Source organism: Zootoca vivipara, chromosome 6, assembly GCF_965207765.1.
Source record: "Zootoca vivipara chromosome 6, rZooViv2.hap1.1, whole genome shotgun sequence".
NCBI classification, from domain to species: Eukaryota; Metazoa; Chordata; class Lepidosauria; order Squamata; family Lacertidae; genus Zootoca; species Zootoca vivipara.
In genome coordinates, this window is record NC_142589.1 from 91,794,515 (window position 1) to 91,816,842 (window position 22,328).

Sequence of the window (22,328 nt, forward strand, 5' to 3'; positions counted from 1 at the left end):
GTATAAAGCAGCTTCACATGTCCCTATATGCATTCTAAATCTAGCCCCTCTTGATGCTTCAATGTTCTCTTCCCCTGGGTAGCCTTGGCATTGTTCTGGCTCTTGATGCTATTTGCTTTGGGCAAGGTTTATTCAGCCTTGGTTAAAGAAATGATTCTCTGAACTTTTATTTTTTGCTCGGGTTTTTAATTTTTGGCTTACGCTAAGATTTTGCGAGGGCATATTGTATCCGATTGGGCAGCCGAGTGAGCGAGCACACTGAGGTCTGACGCAGCACATCAGGTTGGCTAGTAGCGCAGAGGGAACTGGCTTGCTGCACCGGGAATCGGAACCCCACACAATGGCACCCAGTCACTATGGCCAGGCTGCATGCCAAGAGTTACCCAATTTGGGTCAACTGACCATTGGCGGAGGAGGCAAAGGCATGCTTGTTCACCTCAGCGTGGGGCATGTGAGGACGTGTTCCCTGTCGGAGGGGTGCTCTTTTCTGATAATTACATAGCAGGGCTTGTCTTTGTCTCTTGGCGTGCCTGGAAGGAACCATCTGGGTTTGCTGCGAGGGCAAACACTCTTGCGACAATTGCTAAACTGTGTGGCAGTTGACGTGCACGGTGACTCAAATGTCCCCCACCATTAGCTTCCTTCTTAATGACTTGTCCCCTGTTTCCCTCTTCTCTGCAGAAGGGAATGAAGACCAGTAGACGGAACTGAAAAGCAAGTGGAAAGTCTTTCGCAAGTGAGGGCTTAAGCAACTGTCTATTATTATTATTATTAATTTAAAGAAAATACACCTGCCTGAGCATCCCCACCTGAACTGCTCATCCCATTGCCCCCAAAATGGAAGGGGATTGGGGAGCCATTGCTTCCATGGGTGCTTTGTGTAATTCTGAGTTCAGGTGAGCATACAGGTGAAACTTGGAAAATTAGAATATTGTCGAAAAGCGCATTTATTTCAGTATTTTGCGAAAGCAGTTTCTGAGCTCTGGGTGCATTACTGCGCCTAGGATTTCAGATTAAAACTGCAGAGTGGAAGGAAAGGAGAACCTTTTTCTGCCTCCCCACTTCCAGCTACTCTCTGAAGACCAGAGAAGAGACCCTCTTAAGAATATTACGGGGTTGGGCAGGGGAAGGACTAGACTATGTGAAAAAATGAAGATGATATTTTAGCTGCAGTTCATTCATTTTCAGCTTGGTATTCTTCTTATAAAAAAGTGCCTAGACATTCCGTTGTTGCGCCCACAACCTAGGTTTAAGGTGCCATTTAGCTCCTAGCTTTCATATCTCAGTTTCTAACAGTGTTGGCATTCACATCTACATTCAGCCATGAAGCTTGGTGACCTGGGGCCAGTCACTGCCCTTCAGCCTAACCTACAGGGTGTTGCAACAATAATATGGAGAGGGGGAGAGCCATGTACCTTGGAGGAAAGGTGGGAGCAAATAAATAACAAAACAGTCCATCTTCCAGCATTTTTCAAGTTTGGGATGGGTATGGATTGAGAGCCTCTGATTGCTGTGTTGCTGCATAAGTAAAGCATATGGAGCTGCGGTGGTGTTGGCTTGTTCACCTTCTGAGCACGTCCAAAGTTCTGCATGTGGCCTTTCTGTTGAAGGCTCTGTAATTGCCTCTGAAGCTTGTCGAGCCTTCTGATAAGGACACAGTGACCCAACATACCCAGGACTTGCGGCAGTAGTCTCGGTGGGATGAAAGTTAAACAGCAAGAAGTGTAAAACCAGTCTTGTGGTGCTTCCTGTTTAGTTTTCCACCAGTTCCTTGTAGGCCCCAAGTTCTTGTGCAGGCAAAGCTTGAAAAAGAATGGAACTTACTAACAGTGAGTGCAAGAGCCACTTGCCCACCCCTGTCTTTTGAGGGGAGGACAAAGATTCTTCTTACTCAGTATTTTAAGCGACCTGTAATAGAAGTGGCCATTTGTGGAGTGACTGTGCCGATGTGAGTTGCCATGATGGTTCTTCTTTAATATATTTTTAAAAGGCTGCTGATCTCTTTCTCTCCACTCTCTTTCTCTCTCTTTTGCACTAATAATACTTTGCACTAATGCCTCTCCTCCCCCCCACCCCGCCTCGCAGCTGGCTTCATAAAGTCGCCGCTGTCTCAAAAGAAGCTGACGGAGGACAGTGTGGAGCTGCACTGCGAGGCTGTCGGTAGCCCCATCCCCGAGATCCAGTGGTGGTTCGAGGGGGCCGAGCCCAACGAGACAGCCGTCCAGCTGTGGGACGGGGCCTGGCAGGACCGGGTCAAAATCAACGCCACCTACAAGCAGCACTCCACCAGCACCATCTACGTCACCAACCTCACGCTCAACGACTCGGGCACCTACGAGTGCCGAGCCAGCAACGACCCCGACCGCAACCACTTGTCGAAGAGCCCCAAAGTCAAGTGGATCCGTTCCCAGGCGAACGTGATTGTCATTGAGCGTGAGTGGCAGTTGCCCCAATCCCCATTGGCATTTGCTTGGACACAACCGTGTCTCTTAGCTTTGCCATGCCCCCGCCACCCCTTTCACCCATGTCCCATGGCTTCCCGAGAACCCTGCTGCACCTTCCCGCCCTAACTGTGTAGAAATCCAAAAGACCTACCCCCACCCGCATCCTCCCCTTCACTCCTGGCGAGTAGCCCTGCTCAAAAAGGGTTGTAACTTCCCCATCAGAACCACACCGTCCTTACCGATCCCTCTGGCTTCTGGACCCTGAATGCCAACTTTGTCCTCCTTGGTGTTCCTTTTCCGAAATGCAAAATTGAAAGTGGCTCTGCTTTTGGCAGCCGCCAGCAAACCGACCTCTCTTCATCTTGTTTTCCTGCTTCTCTATCTATATACACACACAGTCTTGCTTTTCCCCCACCCCTGCTTTTGATATGCTTTCCAACCTTGCTAGAGGTTACTGGTTGTCGCGAGCTGGATTGAAACGGTCTTGTTTTGCTTGTGGTGTAATTGCAACCGTTTTTGAAATGGCTGTAGCACTGTCTCTGTGCAGCACTGTGGGAACACGTCTAGTTGTTTGTGCTGTGGAACAACCAGTTTAGCTTATTTGCCTCCTCCCCCTTTCTCTCCTTCCCCTTCCCCCCACCCTATGCTGAGCTGAAAGTCCAGATTGTCCAGCAACAAGAGAAACGGCTTGTCTTTTATGGCCGAAACACTGAGCAAGCAAATTGAATTTGACATGCCTCAGTTTGGATTCTTTTACAAAAGGAAGTATCCTCCCTTGCTTGTTGCCCTCTTGTCAGTGGTTTTCAAATTCTGTTTGGCAGAGCATCTGCTTTGCATGCAGGAAGAAATCCCAGGTTCATTCCCCAGTGGCAGCATCTCCAGTTAGGGAATGTCCCCCTGCCTGAAACCATGGGGAACCTAAGTAAGTATAAAGCAGCTTCCTGTGTTTCTTGGAAGCTTATTGGGGGTTCCTTAATGAGAAGATCCATAAAGACAGATATTAAAGCTTTCTTTTCCTGTGATGCTCAGGAATCGGTTTAAAGTACACACTCAACTCTTATGGGCTGACGGTGCCACTCAGCAGAGCTGGCCAAGGGCCATTTGTGAACTGTATGCAGGCATCAGGCTTGTGGGATCTGCTTTTAATTTTTATTGGCACCAACCAAGATTCACCAACCAAGAGAACATGGTGCCATATGTTTAGGGTTGTATACAACTCCAGTTAAGGGACATACCTGAATTAGGGGCATAAATTTCAGTGGGTTCACTCTGAGTATGACAGAGTTGGATACAACACTTATCCTATCAGCAGCATGGTTTAGGGCAGGGAAGAATTCAATTTGCAACTGGGAGTCAGGAATCGCTTCAGGTTTTTTCGGTAGGTCCATATTTATCTTTCTCACCACCACCCCCAGTTGCTTCTGCGGTGGACTGGGAATTCTCTGCCAGGTGTCCAGAACTCAGTGCAAGAAACAATTCTCTAAATGTCAAACTTTGAAAACCACTGCTGTATTGATGGCTGGAAAAATAAATAATAATAATGTTTCTTGGTGAATGGAAATATCCTTCTTTTCGGAGAGGCAAATCTCAAGTGTGTCTTTCAGCCCTGTAGAGTCCCCTGTCTCTGAGGAGAAAGGGCTGGGTGGGGGGATTTGTCAAGCATCTGTCTGGTTATTGAGGGTGGGGGTATGTCTGCAAAAATTCCCTTGAAATTGAAACTCTGCTTGGCCACAATAACTGGCCTGGATATGCTCCAGGGATTCGTTTTAGATGGGGGCAAGGCAGCCTGGTTTAACTGTTACCTCTTCAAAGGTTTGGGTCCCTGTCTCATATGAAATGGTTCCCCATATGAAATGGTTCCCCATATGAAATGGTTCCTTCTCAGGCCAGTATAGGGCATGACCGTTTACTCACTGGCTACAGCGAATTCCCACAGGAAAAGAGCAAATGTAAAAACTGTCACATGAGATCCATGTCCAACAGCATTGAGAACAAATGGTCCTTGGGCGCAGACCAGTTGCTGTAAGTTGCCCTCCTTGCCAGCATTTCACTGCACTTCAAAAGGTACTGAGTAGGAATCTCCCTCTGGCACCCAGAGCATGGCAGCTGGCAGTTCTGTTACTACCAAAGTTACCGGCCTCCTCGCCATACCTCCAGCTTCAAGAATCTCAGCAGACTGCTGCTGTCACTGCTACCTGGCCATTTTGTAAATTATTTTACACATGCAGAGCACGTGGTGGGGCAATTTCACTTCATGGGTGTTGCTTGATGGAATCCAAGATGTTTGGATGTGGGTGTAGTGTGTGTACCGAATGCCTAATTCCTCTTTAACACTCTCCCCCCCAATAAACCCGCAAACTTTGTACCCAGAGGAAATGATGGAAACTGGCCAGATGTATATGTAAACCTGCTCAACTTCTCAATCTTGGTAGCAATCATTGGCATCGGACTGGACTGGAATAGCCGTGAGCATGGGAAGCTGCCTCTCTCTCCTAAGCTCTCTGGAGGCTTGTGCTGGAGCCCACTTGGAGCTCACGATTTCACAGTCATATGACCAACAAGCACATACTTGAGGCTTTAAGGTTAGGTGCTATGCAAAGCCTAGGCCAGGCCCTTTCACATGCCATTGTCCTCAAGATGCTTTGGACTACAACTCCCATGTAAGCTCCAGTCAGCACACTGGGAGTTGTAGTCCAATGCCTCTAGAAGGCAGTTTGGGGAAGGGCAGGCCTAGAAACAAGCCATTATGTGACAACTAGGCCACTTTACCTCTGCTTACAGGTGACTGAGCTCCATGCTGCAACTGTGTCCTTTGCCACCACCACTTTCTCTTCTGAAAGCAGCCCGCCTTGGCTACGTCTTCCTAACTTTCTTTCTTACCTTCATTCTTTTCCCCAAAATATTGACAACACAGGGGCCAAAATCTCAGCCACTCCCGAGGTGACTGCCGGCTCGAACGTGATCATTTCCTGCAACATCACAGAACCGCCAACTGCCGTCAAAGGCCACTACTGGGAGAAGGGGGGAATGAGGCTTGATACGAATGAGACTTCACCAGAATTTACCTCATACCTGTAGGTATCTTTTAATATATATTTTTCCGGGTGGGGGAGGCATTGTTTAGCATGTTCTCTTCCATGCCAACAAGTTCTCTGGGTGAGCAATTCTTTCTAAATCCAGAACAGAGCAGATAAGTTTATTATGAACGTAAGCAAAGCCTGGCTGAATCAGGCCAATGGCCCATCTAGTCATAGAATCATAGAGTTGGAAGAGACCACAAGGGCCATCCAGTCCAACCCCCTGCCAAGCAGGAAACACCATCAAAGCATTCCTGACATGGCCATCAAGCCTCCGCTTAAAGACCTGTTCCAGTATCCTGTTCTCACAGGAGCCAGCCAGATGCCCATTATGGGAAGCCTGCAGGCAGGACGCAAGGGCAACATCAAACTTTTTTTTAAAGAAAGGGCTTGAATGTACTGATGCTGCCAGAAGGACTCCACCGTAGGGCAGGCTGAGAGACTGACTGGCCGAAAGTCACCCAGTGAGCTTCATGACTGAGTGGGGATTTGAAACTGGGTCTTTCGGGTCATAGTCCAACCCTCAAATCAATACAGGCAACTCCCCATTTATGTGGGGGTTACGTTCCAAGGCACTGCATGTTTAAGTGAAATCGCATATATTGGGAACACCATTGACAAAGCCTGCAGAGACCCTCTGGAAACCCTTGAGAAACCCTTTAAAAAACCAGCAGCACTCCTTGGATTGCACTTGCAAAGGCAGTTTGCCATTTTTGCTCCTTTAAGTGCCACTTCCAGGTTTGCGGTGATATGCATGTCTTGAACACACATAAATGAAGAGCTGACACTCAATAATGATCCTCGAGGCAAACCAAAACTTTAGGGTCACCTCCTGGTTTTTCTTTCCCTCCAACACCATCTCATGCTCATATGGATCTGCCAAATCAGGTCATTGGTGCACCTAGCTCATCATTGTCTGCACTGACAGCCAAAAACACTCCAGGATCAGTCTGTTTCTCAGCCCCACCTGGGTATGCTGTAAGGATTCGAACCCAGCACCTTCTGTGCTCTGCTTTTGAGCCACAGCCCATAAATTTAGTTGGAAGGCAAGCCCCATTGTTTTCAGTATTGCATATTCTCTGATAAGTGCACAGGATTGCAGCTTGACCTTGACTTTGCCATGGGGTTCCCTGCTGTCCTCATCAATGCCAAACCATTGGAGCTCTGGAAGGGAACAGCTTCTTGTTCTGGTGCCATCCAATGGAGCCTCTTGGAATGTCCCCCCCCCCCAGTCCCAGCCTCTCCCTATCTAGCTTGAGCTGGTGGGGGTAGAAGGAATTATTTCCCTTCTGAAGATCAATGCAAAGCGTGAGAGAGAGGCTGGGTGTTGTTCTTTTCTGCCTGAGAGCAGTAAAACTCCCTGTGGCAAAGTCAACAAGTAGAACTGCGGATTCCCTGTTTGGCTTGCTTTGTTATTGCACTCGTCCTGAAGAGCATTTGGGTCCCCTAAAGGAGGGGCAGGGAACCTTTTTTTCAGCCCAAGGTTCTGAGCTGTCTCCTGAGGGCCACGAGCCAGTGGGGAGGTGGGGTGAGAGTCAAAAGTGGGCAGAGTAGCACATGCAGATTCCCCCTATGTGCAATACACTAGTTTCTATGCACACCACCTTTGTGTCCTCCATCCAGGCAAGCGAGAGTCGTACTCAGAGTTAAGGACACTTTTCCAGCCAGTCAGAAACACTTGAAGAGAGGGTATGAATCAGACAGGGTGATGGGTGTAGCACTGGGAGATTATCTAGGGCCACATTCAGCCCCCTTTTCCAGAGCCTTAAAAGGCTTCTATCTAGTTTTGTACTAATTGCAGCGTAACAGGGTTTAGCCGTATTTTGCCCGGACTGCTGGGGAAGGGAGAGTGGGGATGAGACCCCATATTTGAGAAGATCATAAACTTCCTCCTCTAGAGGAGAGGGCAGCACATGCTGTTCCTCGCAAGTCCTGCTCCTAACCTGCTTGTACAAATCTGCATTCTGGCTGTGCGTTGCTGGTGTTTGATAAGTGGCTCTTCCGTCAGGCAGCCTCATTGAAACAAAGGAATGAACCCATTGGGGAGAGTGTAGGAATGCTTGCTGCTACTGGGTCCCCTGTGGAGTCTTTGTGCATCATGCCAACTTAAAAAACAACAACCCCAACACAATGCCTTTTCTTGGTAAACAAGATACAGAGGCAGGGAGAAAGTGACCTCAGTTATTCAGCCTCTTTGTGAGATCCACAGCAGGTAGCTTTCCCTTCTATAGGCTTCCCCCTTTACAAGAAATGAGATTCAGACTTGTGGACTCATCTTCCTTGGGGGTCTTTAAGCAGAGGTTGGATTGCCATCTATCATGGATGCCTTAGTTGAGATTCCTGCTTTGCAGGTGGTTGGACAACCCTTTGTGGTTCCTTCCAACTCTGTGATTCTATGAGCAGCTTGACTCAGTCAAATTTTGTGCTTATATTTCGACACACCTCTTCATACGTTTTTCCTCTCATGCTGAAGGGCAGAGTGCTGAATGCTCTTTGTGCGGACTGATCTGCCGTGGAAGAGTGTGCGAGAGATTGTACACCTTGCATTCTGAATCTCGGGGAGAGGATCCCCGCAGAAAACGAACCTTCACTGTAGATCCAATGTCACATTTCCTTCTGCCTTCGAAGCCTCCCCATGACAGCCCCATTGCCCTGGACGCCTGGGTTCCTGTGAACTGAAATGCCACCCCTCGCTGCAATGGCGGTGTGGACTGTCCACCCCCATTAGTCTCCCTCTTGCCCACCCACCCCGCTGGCAGAAGTCCATCTGGCGGGAGAGGAGTCACGTCCTTTTCCACGCAGCAGCCGAGCAGACGTGCCTCTCTCCCCATAGCAACAGGGAGCTGAGTGAGGATTAAAAGTATTTATCTTTTCCCCCACCCGCCAGCAACCCTCTCTCATGCCCTCAATTCTCTGACTGGGCTCTCTGTCTCCATGTGCTGAAATCAGGGGGAAGAGGAAAGAGCTCTAAACCTGCTAGAGATCTAACAAAATGGGGCCTTCCCCCTATGTCATCGTCATCTCTCCTCCCCCCCCCCCCCCGAATGTTCTGCCTGCCTTTTGTACAGCACAGCAACCCTCCCTCTCCAAAATAATTGATATGGTGTGTTTGTGTTTGTGAAGTCTGGCTAATCCATGAAATCCTGTCTGAATAAGCTTCCTAACTGAGATGCCATTGCCTCTCTGGGCTCAAGGTGGATAAATATTTTCTTCCCACCCCACCAAGTGATTTCCCCTTCCTGTGTCGCTGATTTTATTAAAGCTCCTGATTTGTGTGTAGGAATCTCACTGGGTGGGGGAGGTGGTGGATTCTGAATGGAATTTGCCTCCTGCTCTCATCACATTGCACTCAGTTCCTCTTGTAGCCTCTTCTGGGAGATTACTTGGGAGTAAATATATTAGGCCTTTTATTAGGGAGGTGATCACAGACGCAGGGTTTTAATTCAGCAAAATGACACGATTGCGATTTGCCACCTACAGCCTGCTGCTAAATGGTTTTACATTGTGTTATAGTGCTTAGAGTGTCAGACTAAGACCTGGGAGACCAGAGTTCAAATCCCACCCCTAGCCGGCAAAAACGTTCCTCTTCAATCAGGCCTTTGGCTGATTAATATTCTGCAGTCTTTTACATGTGATTGTGGGGGGGGGTACTGTTTTGCTGTTTCTGTTTTAACTATATGTGCTTTTATGTTGTGAACCACCCTGAGATCTTTTGATGGAGGGCAGTATATAAATCCAATTAACATATACAGTGGTGCCTCGCAAGACAAAATTAATTCGTTCCATGAGTCGCTTCGTCTTGCGATAATTTCGTCTTGCGGAGCGCAGTTTGCCGCAGCAAAAAAAAAAACCGCAAAAAAAATTGTCTTGCGAAGCGCGGCCATAGAAAACTTTGCCTTGCGAGTCACCAAACACATCGCAAAACGCTTTCGACTTGTGAGTTTTTCGTTGCACGGGGCATTCATCTTGCGAGGTACCACTGTAAAGCAAATAATCCTGGAAGTTCCTTGCAGCTGCTATTGCCAATAGCAGCTAGTAGGCATTTATTTATTCTTTTTAGACATCTCACCTAACTGCCATGACCACATCTTGTGGTAGCAAACTCCATAAATGACAGAAGATGGCTTGTGGGTCACAGACGAGCCTCACATCCCACCCCAATCTAGGCCCAGAAAAATTATGGGTGGTTGTGTTCCCGTGTAGCGCTAACTGGGGTGTGCTCTGCTCATCTTTCTGCTAACATGCTTTGTTTCATTCATTCCAGAATCCCAAAAGTGGACCACGACACCTCAGGGGAGTACCACTGCATCTTCGAAACAGTTCCCCTTTCCAAAGCAACTGTATACGTGAAAGGTGAGCTCTGCGGGGGAACCCGAACACTCGTCCTGCTTCTGCCTTCTCCAGATGTTGTTGTATCATTGCTGAACATGGGCCAAAGGATTTGGGGGGGGGGTGTTTTTTACCTGGGCACTTTTGCTGGTGATGGACCTGCGCCTGGTCCTCTCAGCTTTCTGTCCATGGCAAGAAGCATACCTGCTTGCCCTTGTTCTTTGGGCACTGATGGAGGTGCCTGAGGGCTGTGTCCAACATTCTCTCTGCTCAGAGTAGACCCTTTGGGATTAATGGGCATGGCTACTCTTAGGGAAAGGACACTAGCTCAGTGGTTTGCATGCCAAAGGTACCGTGTTCAATCCCCAAGGGCATTTGCACGTAGGGCTGGGAGAGAATCCCTGCCTGAAACCCTGGAGGACCGCTGCCAATCAGTGTAGACATTACTGAGCTTGGTGGACCAATGGGGTGATTCAGTATAAGGCAGCTTCCTCGGGCCTTTTCATTTCATTCCCTTTTTGCCTGAAGCTGTTCTACCCCGCTTGCTCCCAGAGCAACTTGCAAAGGTCAGTGGTAGTAAAGGTGGGTCTTGCCCTCAGGACTGCAGTCTTAAAGATCATAGCTCAGTGAATTGTAGAGTTGGAAGAGACCACAAGGGTCATCTGGTCCAGCCCCCTGCAATGCAGGAATCTTTCGTCCAATGTGGGGCTTGAACCCACAACCCTGAGATTAAGAGTGTCATGCTCTACTGACTGGGCTATCTGGAAGCACACATGGAAAGAAACTGGGTGGAAGGGGGAAAGTGGGGAAATGGCAGATTGCCTACTTTGCGCACAGAAGATCCTTGGTTCAGTCCATGGCATTTAATAACTGGTGTTTCCATGTATTTTTAATCTTTTGTTGGAAGCCGCCTAGAGTGGCTGGGGAAACCCAGCCAGGTGGGCGGGGTATAAATAATAAATTGTTGTTGTTGTTGTTGTTGTTATTATTATTATTATTATTATACTATGTGTGGCCTGGGGAGCCCCTACCCCCATCTGAATCCATGGCAAAGCCACTGCCAGCCCATGTAAGCAGCACTGAATCTGAGGAACCAGCAGTCAGGCAGCTTCAGATGCCACTGCAGTCTTACAAATGCACCTGTGAAAGTTAGCTTGCATCGGTTTTACCAGCCCATCTGCCTACATTTTCACCAATGCACGTCACTCGTGACCTCAATAGTTTGTCAGGGGGCAGGGAGAGAGAAGGACCAGTTTGCTGAAAATCCCCTCCCTCATCACTGATGCTAATTTTTAACTCGCTTTCATAAGCAGCCAGCTATCCTTGGCCCTTGCTGCTCACCTGTTCTCCTCGGGTACCTCATTGCCAGCTGTCCTTCACCTCTTTCTTCATTTGCAGTGAAGCCACACGTGTATGCCTACAAGAAGACAGAGCATGGGAACGAGGGGGACACAGGCATGCTGGTTTGCAAGAGCTCCTCATACCCTCCTGTTACCCAGTGGAGTTGGTTCAGGCTGGCCGGAGATGTGTCCCAGGTGAGTCTCTTGGCCAAAGCAAACATTTCCCCATCCCCCACGCTCCACTGCTTCTGTTTTCCTCCCTTTGTAAAGTAGTTCAGTGGTTCTGGGCAGTGACAGGGAGCAGACCACCCCCGCTTTCTAATTAACATGGCGGCAAATGCAAGGCAGCCTCTGTCTGCACAGGTTTCTTTTGATGTCGAGGAAGCCTTTGATGGTGTGCAGTGGGGCTTTACCATGCATAAACCATCTTCCCCACCCCATTTCCTCAAGTGTACCCAAGCAATAAGTTGTGGCCTGTACTAATACAGCTGAAGCAAGGAGTGAGGCAGGAGCTGCCACCGTATCAGCCATGCTGTTTGACCTAGTCCCTAGCATGCTTCATTAACCAACCCACTAAAATTAAGGGTGTTGCAGTGGCCAGACGGGAATACAAGGTGGCTCTTTTCGCAGACGCCACCCTGCTCTTTTTAAACAGACCCGCAGAACTCCAGACCTAAATTATGATTGTCCATTAGGCAATTTGAGCCACCTGTCCTGATATAAAATTGACCAGTAGAAGCAATGACCAAACAGCAGGGACTAATAGGCAGCCACCACACAGACTGGCCCTTAAAGATTGATAACTTTCCATCCTTAGGTTTCCCCATAGCTAGGCAAATTGACCAAGGCATAAAAATAAATGTGGAAGAAACACTTGCAAAAATAAATATGGACTTGGGCAGAACTTATTATAAATGTAATTAAGCATAATTAAGTGAATGTTGTGCCCATGTGTCCTTAGGGATCTCCCACTCACCATCACACAAAACTACTTTCTTGCAAATCAGCCAGCTATTTTGATTTTGTTTTCCTGGGGGGCTGGCATGTGCCAAACTCCAGCTCCCAGTGACCAACGGTGGCTTTAACTTCACAAATATAGCAAAAAACATACCTGATTGCATAAGTTAGATAGCGGCAACAGGAAGGAGGCTAGGAAATCTGTTAATGGGCATGGATGAAACGGGATAACCTAGCCCCTCTGTGGAGTTGGGCAGCAGCCTGCAAGCATCCAATAAATGATCCTTCAACATTAGAAAGACAAACCACCCCAAGCACAGGAATTTGCAGCTAGCACCCCTTGAGAAAATTCTGTTAAATAACCAAATGTCAGAGATGAAAATACTGTAGCTTATTTTTTTAAAGGGCATATGATCAGAGAGAGGGGGACTTTGAGGGGGGCGGGACTCAGGACCATATAATTATAGTAATGTGAAAAACCTTAGAAGCCACAGTGTGGTTGTTTTTTTAAAATAAATTAGGTGATAAATAAGGAACTAACGATGACAGCAGGTGTAAGAGACACTACAACCTTTGATTATAATGCTACCTGTTCCACAATAGCTTTATTTAAGACCCCTCAAGGAAGGTATTCAAAGATGCTGCTTAAGGAGTGCCCGCTGCTTAAGGGGATCAGGTATTTATTCTCTAACCAGCCCCTTGATAAAATCTACAGTCAAACAATGCATGTTTCGCATGCTTAAGTGGTTGCAAAGGTAGAACTTAATCCTTGAAGCAGAACTTTGGCAAACCTGTCCTCTCTTGATCTTCAAAGGTAAAATGTTGAAGTTTGACAACAAATCTGCCCTTCTGGACTTGGGTATTGCTAGACATTTCAACTGCAGCAAACATCTGTTAGAGGCAGACCCAGTCAGGACTGTTTACTATGGTGTACGGGGCCTGTTAGCCGACATATGTAACTCTTCCACTTCCATAACTTTTGGGTTATTAGCAGCCCCTTGTTGTTTATGGCCACCATGAGACCTAGTGCAATGATGAGTTCACCCAGGATTGTGGATTTCGAAGAAACCTGCCCCTCGATTCAAAGCACTGCGCTAGCAGACGACACCAAACCCTTTTCTTTTCTTCCTCCTCCTCCTCCCCCAGCCTATCGTCAATGGCACCGAGGACCGGTTCTTCATCAAGTCTGATGGTAACAAGACAGAGCTGCAGATCCTCTCCCTGCACATTGAGAAGGACCCGGGCGACTACATGTGCAACGGCACCAACGAGAAGGGCGATGGGAGCGCCGTGATAAGCTTACGGGTGCGCAGCCGCCTGGCAGCTCTTTGGCCGTTCCTGGGGATCGTGGCTGAAGTGATTGTCCTCGTCACTATCATCTTCATCTACGAGAAGAGGAGGCAGCCCAACCAGGTCCCTGACGGTAAGTTGCCTGGGGAGGGGTCAGTGAGCCTGCTTTGGGGGACAGGAAACACATGGCTTCCTCCCCAGTGGGCTGTTTTACTTTGGAGGACCTCCTTTAAGGTTATGGTCTGGCTCTACCCCTGAATGGTTAGGTGGATTTTATCAAATGAAGGATCCAGAGAGGATCGCCGCCTTTTTCCAGAGGACCTTTTTTTTAAAACCACAACAACAACTCAACCCCACAATCCAAGCCTTATACCATCTGTCCCTGGGTTGAATAAAAACACTATAGTCTGGCAACATGAAAGGTCCCCACGCTCAGGATAAGCCCTTAAAGGCATGCCCAACATTCTTGCCCCTTTTCCATATTGACCCTTGCTCATGCACCCTTGTTTCAGAGTTATCCTTCCTTCAGATTGACCAGCATGAAAGGAAATGCCCAAAAGATAAAGAGTTTTTCTTGAGCAGCATGGCAGGTGGGCGTGGAGCAGTCCCGCTTTTGCGGAACGGATTCCCAACCATCGTTTTTGATTCCAATGTCCAGGCTGTGAGTGCTGTTGCTCTTATGCTGTCCAAAAACAGTAAGGGAGACATTGGCAGGCTTTGTTGTGAGTGTATAGGTTGGAGAAGATGCAGGGGGGTGAAGAACAGACCAAAGTGGGCCACAATCTTACTCCCCCCCCCCAGAAAGAGCTGCCTAGAGAAGGGGTGGTTCTGTGAGGGAGGAAAAAGAGTCCTGGATGGACAACAAGAAGCGTTAACAGCCACCAGAAATTCTGCTACTTGAGGTTTCACCAATTCCCCTTTCTCTGAGGTCTCCTGAAACAGGCACAGAACAGAGCTGTCGAAAACAACAGACTGGGGCCTTTAATTTTTAATTTTTGTCACTGCTATGGAAGTATCCATAGTCTCTATAAAACAGCTCTGTGCATCCTATTATTGGGTGTTTGTTTCTGCAGATCTGCTGTGCTTTTCTTCATCCTTTTTTCTCCGATACAGATAGGCCCTTTTCAACTACATGCCATCCCCCCTTTCCTCTGCAGTGTAGGGCTAAGAACATACTGGGCTGTTTTTCTAAACTCATCTCTGTGTTTTGCATCCCCCCCTTCACTAATATGCGGTTGCCATCTTCAGGGATTTAGGCTCCTGAAAGCTCTATTTGAAATATCTGCCATGCAGAGGAGGTCCACTGGACTCCATGTCTCACCAGTCCCAGTATGGCCGGTAGCAAAGAAGGGTAATGGGAGTTGTAGTGCAGTACCATGGGAGTTGTAGTGCAGTACCAGCACCGGGGGGGGGGGGCAAGCTAGCCATCCACACTTTACATTATGGATTTATGTAATGACTCTCTTGCTCCTAAATGCTTTGTTGAGAACAAAAAACTTCTTAGGGCTACATTCAGCCGCAAAGTTCACCAGGTGACATTGGGCCAATTGTCTGATCATAGAGCGGGTAAGACAGTACAAACCCCCAGTGGGGTAAATAAGGTTTGTGTGTTCGGAAAACAAAACCTTATCTCTGTGGTGTGGTGTGTCCTTGCTGGCATTATCTTTGCACTCTTCCTTTCCTCTTCTTCGGCTGCATGTTATCTGCTTGTGGTAAGTGAAAGAGCCAGCTCCAAGTATCGCCCTCTTCCCATGGAGGGCTTCTCTGCCCATCAGATGGTGGCAGATGGCAGGATGGTGTCCACCTGAAAGGGTCTGTGTGTGCTCCCGCAACGCCGCCTGCAGCCATTTCCCTCTAGCTCATAATACTGTTTCTTTGTGCTCTTGTGGTGGTTCAGTCCAGAAATGTGGAGGCCCTTTTTGTTGTGCTTCAACCTTGAAACAGCCTCTTTGCTTGCTCGCTCGCTTGCTTGAATGTGCTTCCCTGGTGTGGAGTCTGCAGTCTGCCACATCAACAGAGTTGGGGAGCCTGGGAACTTAAGATTTCCCAGGTCTCCCTTTCTCTCTAAACCTTACAAAGCTCAGAATGGCCAGCCCTTGTTATATCAGCAGTAAAATGGAGGTGAACTTGAGAAAAGGTTTTTTAAGGAGACGGAGGGAGATACCCACATATGCTCAGAAGAGGCTTCCACAGCTGCCCACATCCTCTCCCTGACTACAGCTTGTTCTGAGGATCCCACAAAAAACCTTTCCTTGAGTTAATGTGGAAGGCCAGAAGAGCAAGACCTGCCCAAATCTCGTTTCAAGGCTGGGAGTTAGCTCCATTAATCAGCCTCCTAGTGCAACCTCCACAAGATAAGGGGGTGCAAAGGGGTGTTGTGTAACATGGGAGGGGAACCATCACCCTTTCCTGGCTTTTAAGTTCAGGTCCTGGATCTGAAAGGGTGAATGGAGTCCATGGTTTTGACAGTACAAGCTAGTTAAAGGAGAACTGCAGTGTTGAGCCCCTCTCCCCCAGAGATGATATTGGCGGGGTGGGTGGGGGATGTCAGACCAGCAGTGGAATCCTGTGTCGATCTTGTGAGCATGTGGAGGGTTTCAGGGACCCCTTCATCACATGTGCAGAAGCACACTGGGCAGGCTGTCGAGTTGTGGGGTACACCCTGCTGCCAGGGGGTGGATGGGAGTTGTAGTTCAAAACATCAGGAGGGCACCAGCTTGGTGAACGTTGGTATGCAAGCAGTGTTAGAAACTCCGATATATAAGCTAGGCACCAAATGGCTCCTTACACCAAGGTAGCACCCACCCTGTGGAACGCTCTCCCATCAGATGTCAAGGAAATAAACAACTATCTGACTTTTAGAGGATATCTGAAGCCAGCCCTGTTTATGAAAGTTTTTAATGTTAGGTGTTTTATTGTGTTTTTAATATTCTGTTGGGAGCTGCTCAGAGTGTCTGGGGAAACCAAGCCAGAAGGGTGGGAAGGAAAGGAAAGGAAAATAAATAAATAATAAATAAATAAATAAATACTACTACTACTGCTGCTTGGGCTGCACAAAAAATACATTAGGTTCCAGAAATCCATTCTGATTGTGTATTAGTGTGTGAAAACATGCCCAGATCCCCATACGGTGGAGATGTCAGGTGCCATCTTGGTGCTCAGGTATCTTCCCATGGTCGCAAGTGGCCGATTGCCAGGTGCAAAATGCGCATGGCTAATTTCAAACTGTAGGTGTCTTTAGGCAGGCAGGGGTGGCGAGTTGGGAATGCATGTGCCAGTCATCCAAAACTGGCTTTCTAATCTTGGTTTTCCCCTCTTTCCCCCGTCTTGCTTCCATCTCCCTGAAGATGACGATGGAGGGTCTGCACCACTGTGAGTATCAAGGCACAAACACATGCCCCTTCCTTCTGCCCAAACTCTCCCCTCCCCCCAAAAAAATCTCTCCCTCTCTCTCTCTCTCTCTCTCTCTCTCATTGGTGGGAAATGGTATTGAAAGAGGCTGAATCTCTTTAACCATTTGAGCAAGCCTTCAGCCTCTTGGAGGGGCTGCATAGTTCCTGGCAAAGCACAGAGTTCTTCTATTGGTTGGTTCTTCTCTCTCTTCATTTTTATTTCTAAACTGCTTAGTGGCATTGGAAAAAGTGGGTGGCGGGGGGGGGGGGAGAGGAGCTGTACTAAACAGAGATGCGAAGAGCTGTATCTCTCCAAAGATCATATAGCAAAGGCTGGAAGTGTCAATTGTATGCTTGGCGTGAAAGCTGATAGCTGGGATGGCCATTCTAGGGCAGATTTTGGGGAGAGAAGAGCCAATCCCTTCATGGGCTACTGCCAGGTTTAATCAAATAGGAGTCAGACCCACCAGTCTTTCAAGCCCACATACAATATTTGTTTCCTAAGAGGTTGGGAGCCTCTGTCTAGCTCAGTTGCTTAGAGCATGGGTAGGCAAACTAGGAGCTGGATCCAGCCCAATCGCCTTCTCAGTCCGGCCCACAGATGGTCCGAGAATCAACGTGTTTTTACACAAGTAGAATGTGTCCTTTTATTTAAAATGCATTTTTGGGTTATTTGTGGAGCATAGGAATTCGTTCATTTATTATTATTTTCCAAAAGTTTGCTGACCCCTGGCTTAGAGCATGGTGCCAATAACGCCAAGGTTGCAGCTTTGATCCCCATATGGGTCAGCCGCATATTCCTGCATTGCAGGGGGTGGGACAAGGTGGTCCTTAGGGCCCTTTCCAACTCTGCACTTCTGTGATTCCATGCCCATCCTGGAAATGTAACCATGCATTGTATGAAGGACTTTCGTGGCAGACCTGGGTGACTCAAATTTCGGGGGTGCCCTATGGGACACCCAAATCTGCCCCCCCACCTCTTATGGTTGCAGTGCCCGGTGCGGCACCCCGGAAGCTCAGCACCTGATGTGACTGCAGTGTTTGCGCTCCCCTTGTCTGAATCGTCCAACTAAGCTAGCCCCAAGTTCTAGTATTATTGGGGAAGGGGTCCTGCAGGAAAGAATTTGGGTAGGAGGGGGCACTTGGATTTTCCTGCCTTGATGCCTTTTTTGTGGCCCATCACCAAGTTTGGATATTTCCTCTGGGTCTTACATGTGCTGTTTCTTTTCTGTTCCTTTTCCCCTCCAGGAAGAGCAATGCCACAAATTATAAGGACAAGAATGTGCGCCAGAGGAATGCAAATTAAGCAGACGGCAAGGTGGGGATGCAATCTGGGTGCCTAGAAGTGGCAGGGGGGGGCAAGAACTTCCAAAAGGTACCTAGCCTTTCCCAGAGATAAAAGCTCTGCTTGCTTGCTCTCTCTGGTTCTGGCTTAGGAAATGGCTCTTGCAAATTGCGTAAGCTGGGGCCAGGCAGGGGTGTTGAGAGGGGCAGAGAAAGATTACTCCCCACGTACGTCACCCTGAGAAGGGCCACAGGTAGAAAGGCGGTTGATCAGTTCCATGGATTAATAATTGTTTGGAGCAAGAGGGAAGGTGGTCTAATGCTTCATATATTAACGGTGGTATCCCCAGTGGCCACCCTCAATCCTGCCTATGATGTCTTTCCCAATTTACAGATGGGGAAACTTGTGTGTTGAGCTCTATTGGCAGGGTGGGGAGGTATTATACAGCTGTACCTTAGAAGTTGAACAGAATCCATCCGGAAGTCCGTTCGGCTTCCAAAACATTCGGAAACCAAAGCGCGGCTTCCGGTTAGCTGCAGGAAGCTCCGGCAGCCAATCGGAAGGCCCGTCGGACATTCAGGTTCCAAATAATGTTCGCAAACCAGAACACTTGCTTCCGGGTTTGCGGCGTTTGGGAGCCAAAACATCAGAGTATGAAGGCATTTGGGATCCAAGGTATGACTGTAATAACCTAGGATCAGGGCATTTTTAATTGCCTTAACCCAGGGTTGTGGGATACCCTTTGAGGCCACAGTGATATTTCAGGAAAGGAGGGTGGGGGTCTTGGCAAGCTGTAACACCTAAATACCAGGAACTGAACTGGTATCTAAACCAGACATCTTCTAACCACAACAGTCACAACAGTTCCCCCTTGTTCTTTCCATGTAAATCCTGAACAGTGACTCGGTGCAGACATAACCACAGGTTGTACTAACCCCGGTTAAAATCTCAACATGTGCTGTGCAACCATAGTTCTGTCTGCTGGACTGGGAAGTTCCTGCTCTCTTGAAGGGGGGGTGTATTTCAGGGGAGACTCTGCCAGGACCAGCGAGTAGTCACCTTGCAAATGGAGAATCTGAAGAATTTTGCTCAGCGAAACCTTGGCTTGCATGCAGAGTTTCAAACCACGGTTGCCGATCCTAATTGGAGTGGATCCTTAACTGCAGTTTAGCTTTTCTGACCTAACGCCCAACCATGGGTTACCGTCTTTTTCGCTCCATAGGACACAGTTTTACCCTCCTAAAACGGAAGGGAAAATCTCTGTGTGTCCTATGGAGCGAGAGCACCCACAGCGGGAAACGGGCTCTGGGGCCGCCTCGTTGACAGTGGGCAGGGAGGAGAGCTCCCTCCTCCCCACCCGCTGTCAAGGAGGCAGCCCTAGAGCCCATTTCCCACTGCGCACTGCAGTGTGCAGCGGGAAACGGGGTCTCGGGCGGCTTGGGCAGGCAGCAGCAGGGGGCGGCGGACAGAGGGCTCCTTTCAGCTGCTCCTCCGTCCACCCCCTGCCTCTGGTCCTGCCCGCCTCTGACGCTCATAAGAGATCGGAGCCGGGGTGAGAGAGGCGCTTCGCTTCGATGTGCTTCTCTCAACCCCGGCTGCGTACCCTGCTCTTTTGAGCATCAGAGGCAGGCAGAAGTGGGGGCAGTGCATGGGGGGGGGGATGTTTGACGGAGCAGGGAAGGAGGGGCGGGTGGCAGCTGCCCACCGCCTGCCCCTCCTTCCCTGCTCCGTGAAGCATCTCTGCCGCTACCCTGCGCCTCCACCGCGTTCAGCGAGAAGCAGGGGGCAGCGGAGGGATGCTGCTCATTCTTCCCTGCCAACCCCATTTGCAAAAACAAGCCTGCTTTCGCGAACGGGGTTGGCAGGGAGCAACCAGCAGCATCTCCTCCCCCCGCCGCGTTCAACGAGAAAGGTGGGGGCGGGGGAGGCAGGGGAAGCTGGACTGGTCCCTCCACCACCGCTGCCTCCTTCGCTCCACCTCCCAACCTTTTAGGGGAGGGAAAATAATTTTCCTTGTTTTCCTCCACTAAAAACGAGGTGCGCCCTATGGAGCGAAAAATATGGTATTTAAATAGCTGTTCTTTTAACTCATCATTTTATTCTTATTGTAAACTGCTTTGAGTTTGTTTTTACAATCAAGTGGCATACAAATTTCATGAAAATTTCCTTAAAACAGTATTAAGCTATGCCTGTAGCATGCTGAAAGAGCACAGTGATGAACTAAGCCTAATTCTATGTCTTCTCTCTCTCTCTTTCAGGTGACATGTCGGCTGAGCTGAGCGCTTAGGGTGTTCCTTCCAATCGTCCCATGCCATAGCACCAAGAATATCATAGCGCCCCCTCGCAAAGATCAATTCACTTCACGTTTTAAGAGAAACTTAAAATCGTAGAGTAAAATCTTCCTCTTTTCTTTTTTTTAAGGAAAAAAACCATTTTTTTTTTACCTATACATCCCTTGTTAGCACATCCCTTTTTAATTTTTATTTCTTTACTGTAGTTCTCACAATTTGAGCCTTTGGGGGGTGGGGACAGGAGGCAGTTTTTTAGGAAAGGGAGTTTGAAGGGTGACCCAAGATCTGTCTGCCTTCCCCGCAGCCCCAATTTGGAGGCCTATTTCCCTGGCAGTAAACCACACGGGAAGCTGATCAAAGCCAGTCATGCTTCACAATACAGTAGAGCAGGGCCTCTCTCTCTCCCCACCACCACCTAAAATGACCCTCAGCTTTGGGGAGGACACCACACCAGACAACCAGCTGCTGGTGTGGCTAGTGTAAGACGGAGAATGCAAAAAGGCAAACCGTTTTGTCTCCTTTTCCACCTCAACGGCTTCTGTTAGGTCAGAAAATAGCCAGCTTGAGCCCCACTGCCTTTTCTAAGACCCATAGGGAAGTCTCCCAAGAAACACACAACTGCTGAAACCACACGTGGTCTCCTATAGCTTCTCTTCCCTGCCCCACAGGGCCACCAGCAATGAGTACCACTGCCACAATGATCCTTGCTTTTTCCAGCACCGTGGCGTGTCTAAACCACATCCTTTTTTTCTTTTGGGCCCCTTTTTGGGCCCTTGTAGCTTCTCTGCAGTGACCTGTTTCAACACTACAAAAAAACAACAACCCAGAAACAAATATTGTGTGCCATGACTGCTCTTTTAAAAGGGGGGGGGTTCATGGGGGTGAACCAATCTCTCGTGTTCTGTCAAAGCTTGGAGTGGGAGCTGAGGGCATGTCACTGCTTGGAAGTATCTCCGTTTCCAGCTGTTCGGGGCTGTGTCCTCTTAAGCCAGGCATGGCCAAATTTGTCCCTCCAGCTGTTTTGAGACTACAATTCCCATCATCCCTGACCACTGGTCCTGCTAGCTAGGGGTGATGGGAGTTGTAGTCCCAAAACAGCTTGGCCATGCCTGTCTTAAGCTGTTGCTTGTGGGACCTGGGGGCAGCGGCTAAGAGGGCTATTTGCAAGGTCTGCAGCCCCCAACAACCTCACAGAGCTGATTCATTCCCCCAAGTCTGCAACCCTGCAGCGTCTGAGAAGAGATTTACTCACTCTGTCCTGTCGCCCATCCTCTTCTGGTTGCTGGAAATAGCTCACCTGCTTTAAGAACAAGCTGATTTCCCTCCAAATAAAGCAGATTTACTCCCCCACCCACCCACCTTGGTCTCTTCACCCCCTGCCGCCCCTCTGTGGTGTTGCGCATTACTCTGGCTCACAAATGTCATTTGTCTGATTCTTTGTCCAGCTTTTATATATATATATATATATATATATATATATATATATATATATATATATATATATAAATTTAAAAGGTCCCAGGTGCTGTCTTAATACCACCAATACCACTCTCTGATCTGTCTTGCACGGTATTAATCTATGCTGACTGGTAGTGGCTTGAAAGCGTTTGGGTCTTGGCACCTTCCCTTTAAAACACAGTAAGAGCCTAGTCCTCATGGTGCTAGGGGAAAGGAGCTGATTTAAATTGGAAGCTGCCCAAGGCTAAGGTTACCAGACATTCCCGGGGGCAATCCCTGGATTGACAAATCAGTCCCCGTACAAAATCCATTAAAGTTGAAAAGTGTCCCCGGATTCATTGAAGAAAACCTGGTAATCTTACCCTAGGCTGAGGCAGCCCATTGGCCTGTCTAGCTCTGTTGCATGTTCTGATTTTTTTTTTGGGGGGGGGGGGAATCCCAGGAACTGTGCCTGAATGCAAGGCA

At 48.5% G+C, this 22,328-nt stretch overlaps 1 protein-coding gene across 1 annotated transcript in view; it reads left to right on the top strand.

Moving 5' to 3' along the window:
* BSG (basigin (Ok blood group)) overlaps positions 1-21,239 on the top strand; it is a 34,289-nt gene extending 13,050 nt beyond the window's left edge. The window contains exons 2-9 of the mRNA XM_060275335.2: positions 2,086-2,433; positions 5,359-5,518; positions 9,786-9,874; positions 11,249-11,385; positions 13,294-13,570; positions 16,785-16,809; positions 18,078-18,147; positions 20,373-21,239. Coding sequence (XP_060131318.1) covers positions 2,086-2,433; positions 5,359-5,518; positions 9,786-9,874; positions 11,249-11,385; positions 13,294-13,570; positions 16,785-16,809; positions 18,078-18,135 — 1,094 coding nt within the window. The 3' untranslated portion in view covers positions 18,136-18,147; positions 20,373-21,239. The remainder of the gene's footprint in view (positions 1-2,085; positions 2,434-5,358; positions 5,519-9,785; positions 9,875-11,248; positions 11,386-13,293; positions 13,571-16,784; positions 16,810-18,077; positions 18,148-20,372) is intronic.
* Positions 21,240-22,328: the final 1,089 nt, after the last annotated feature.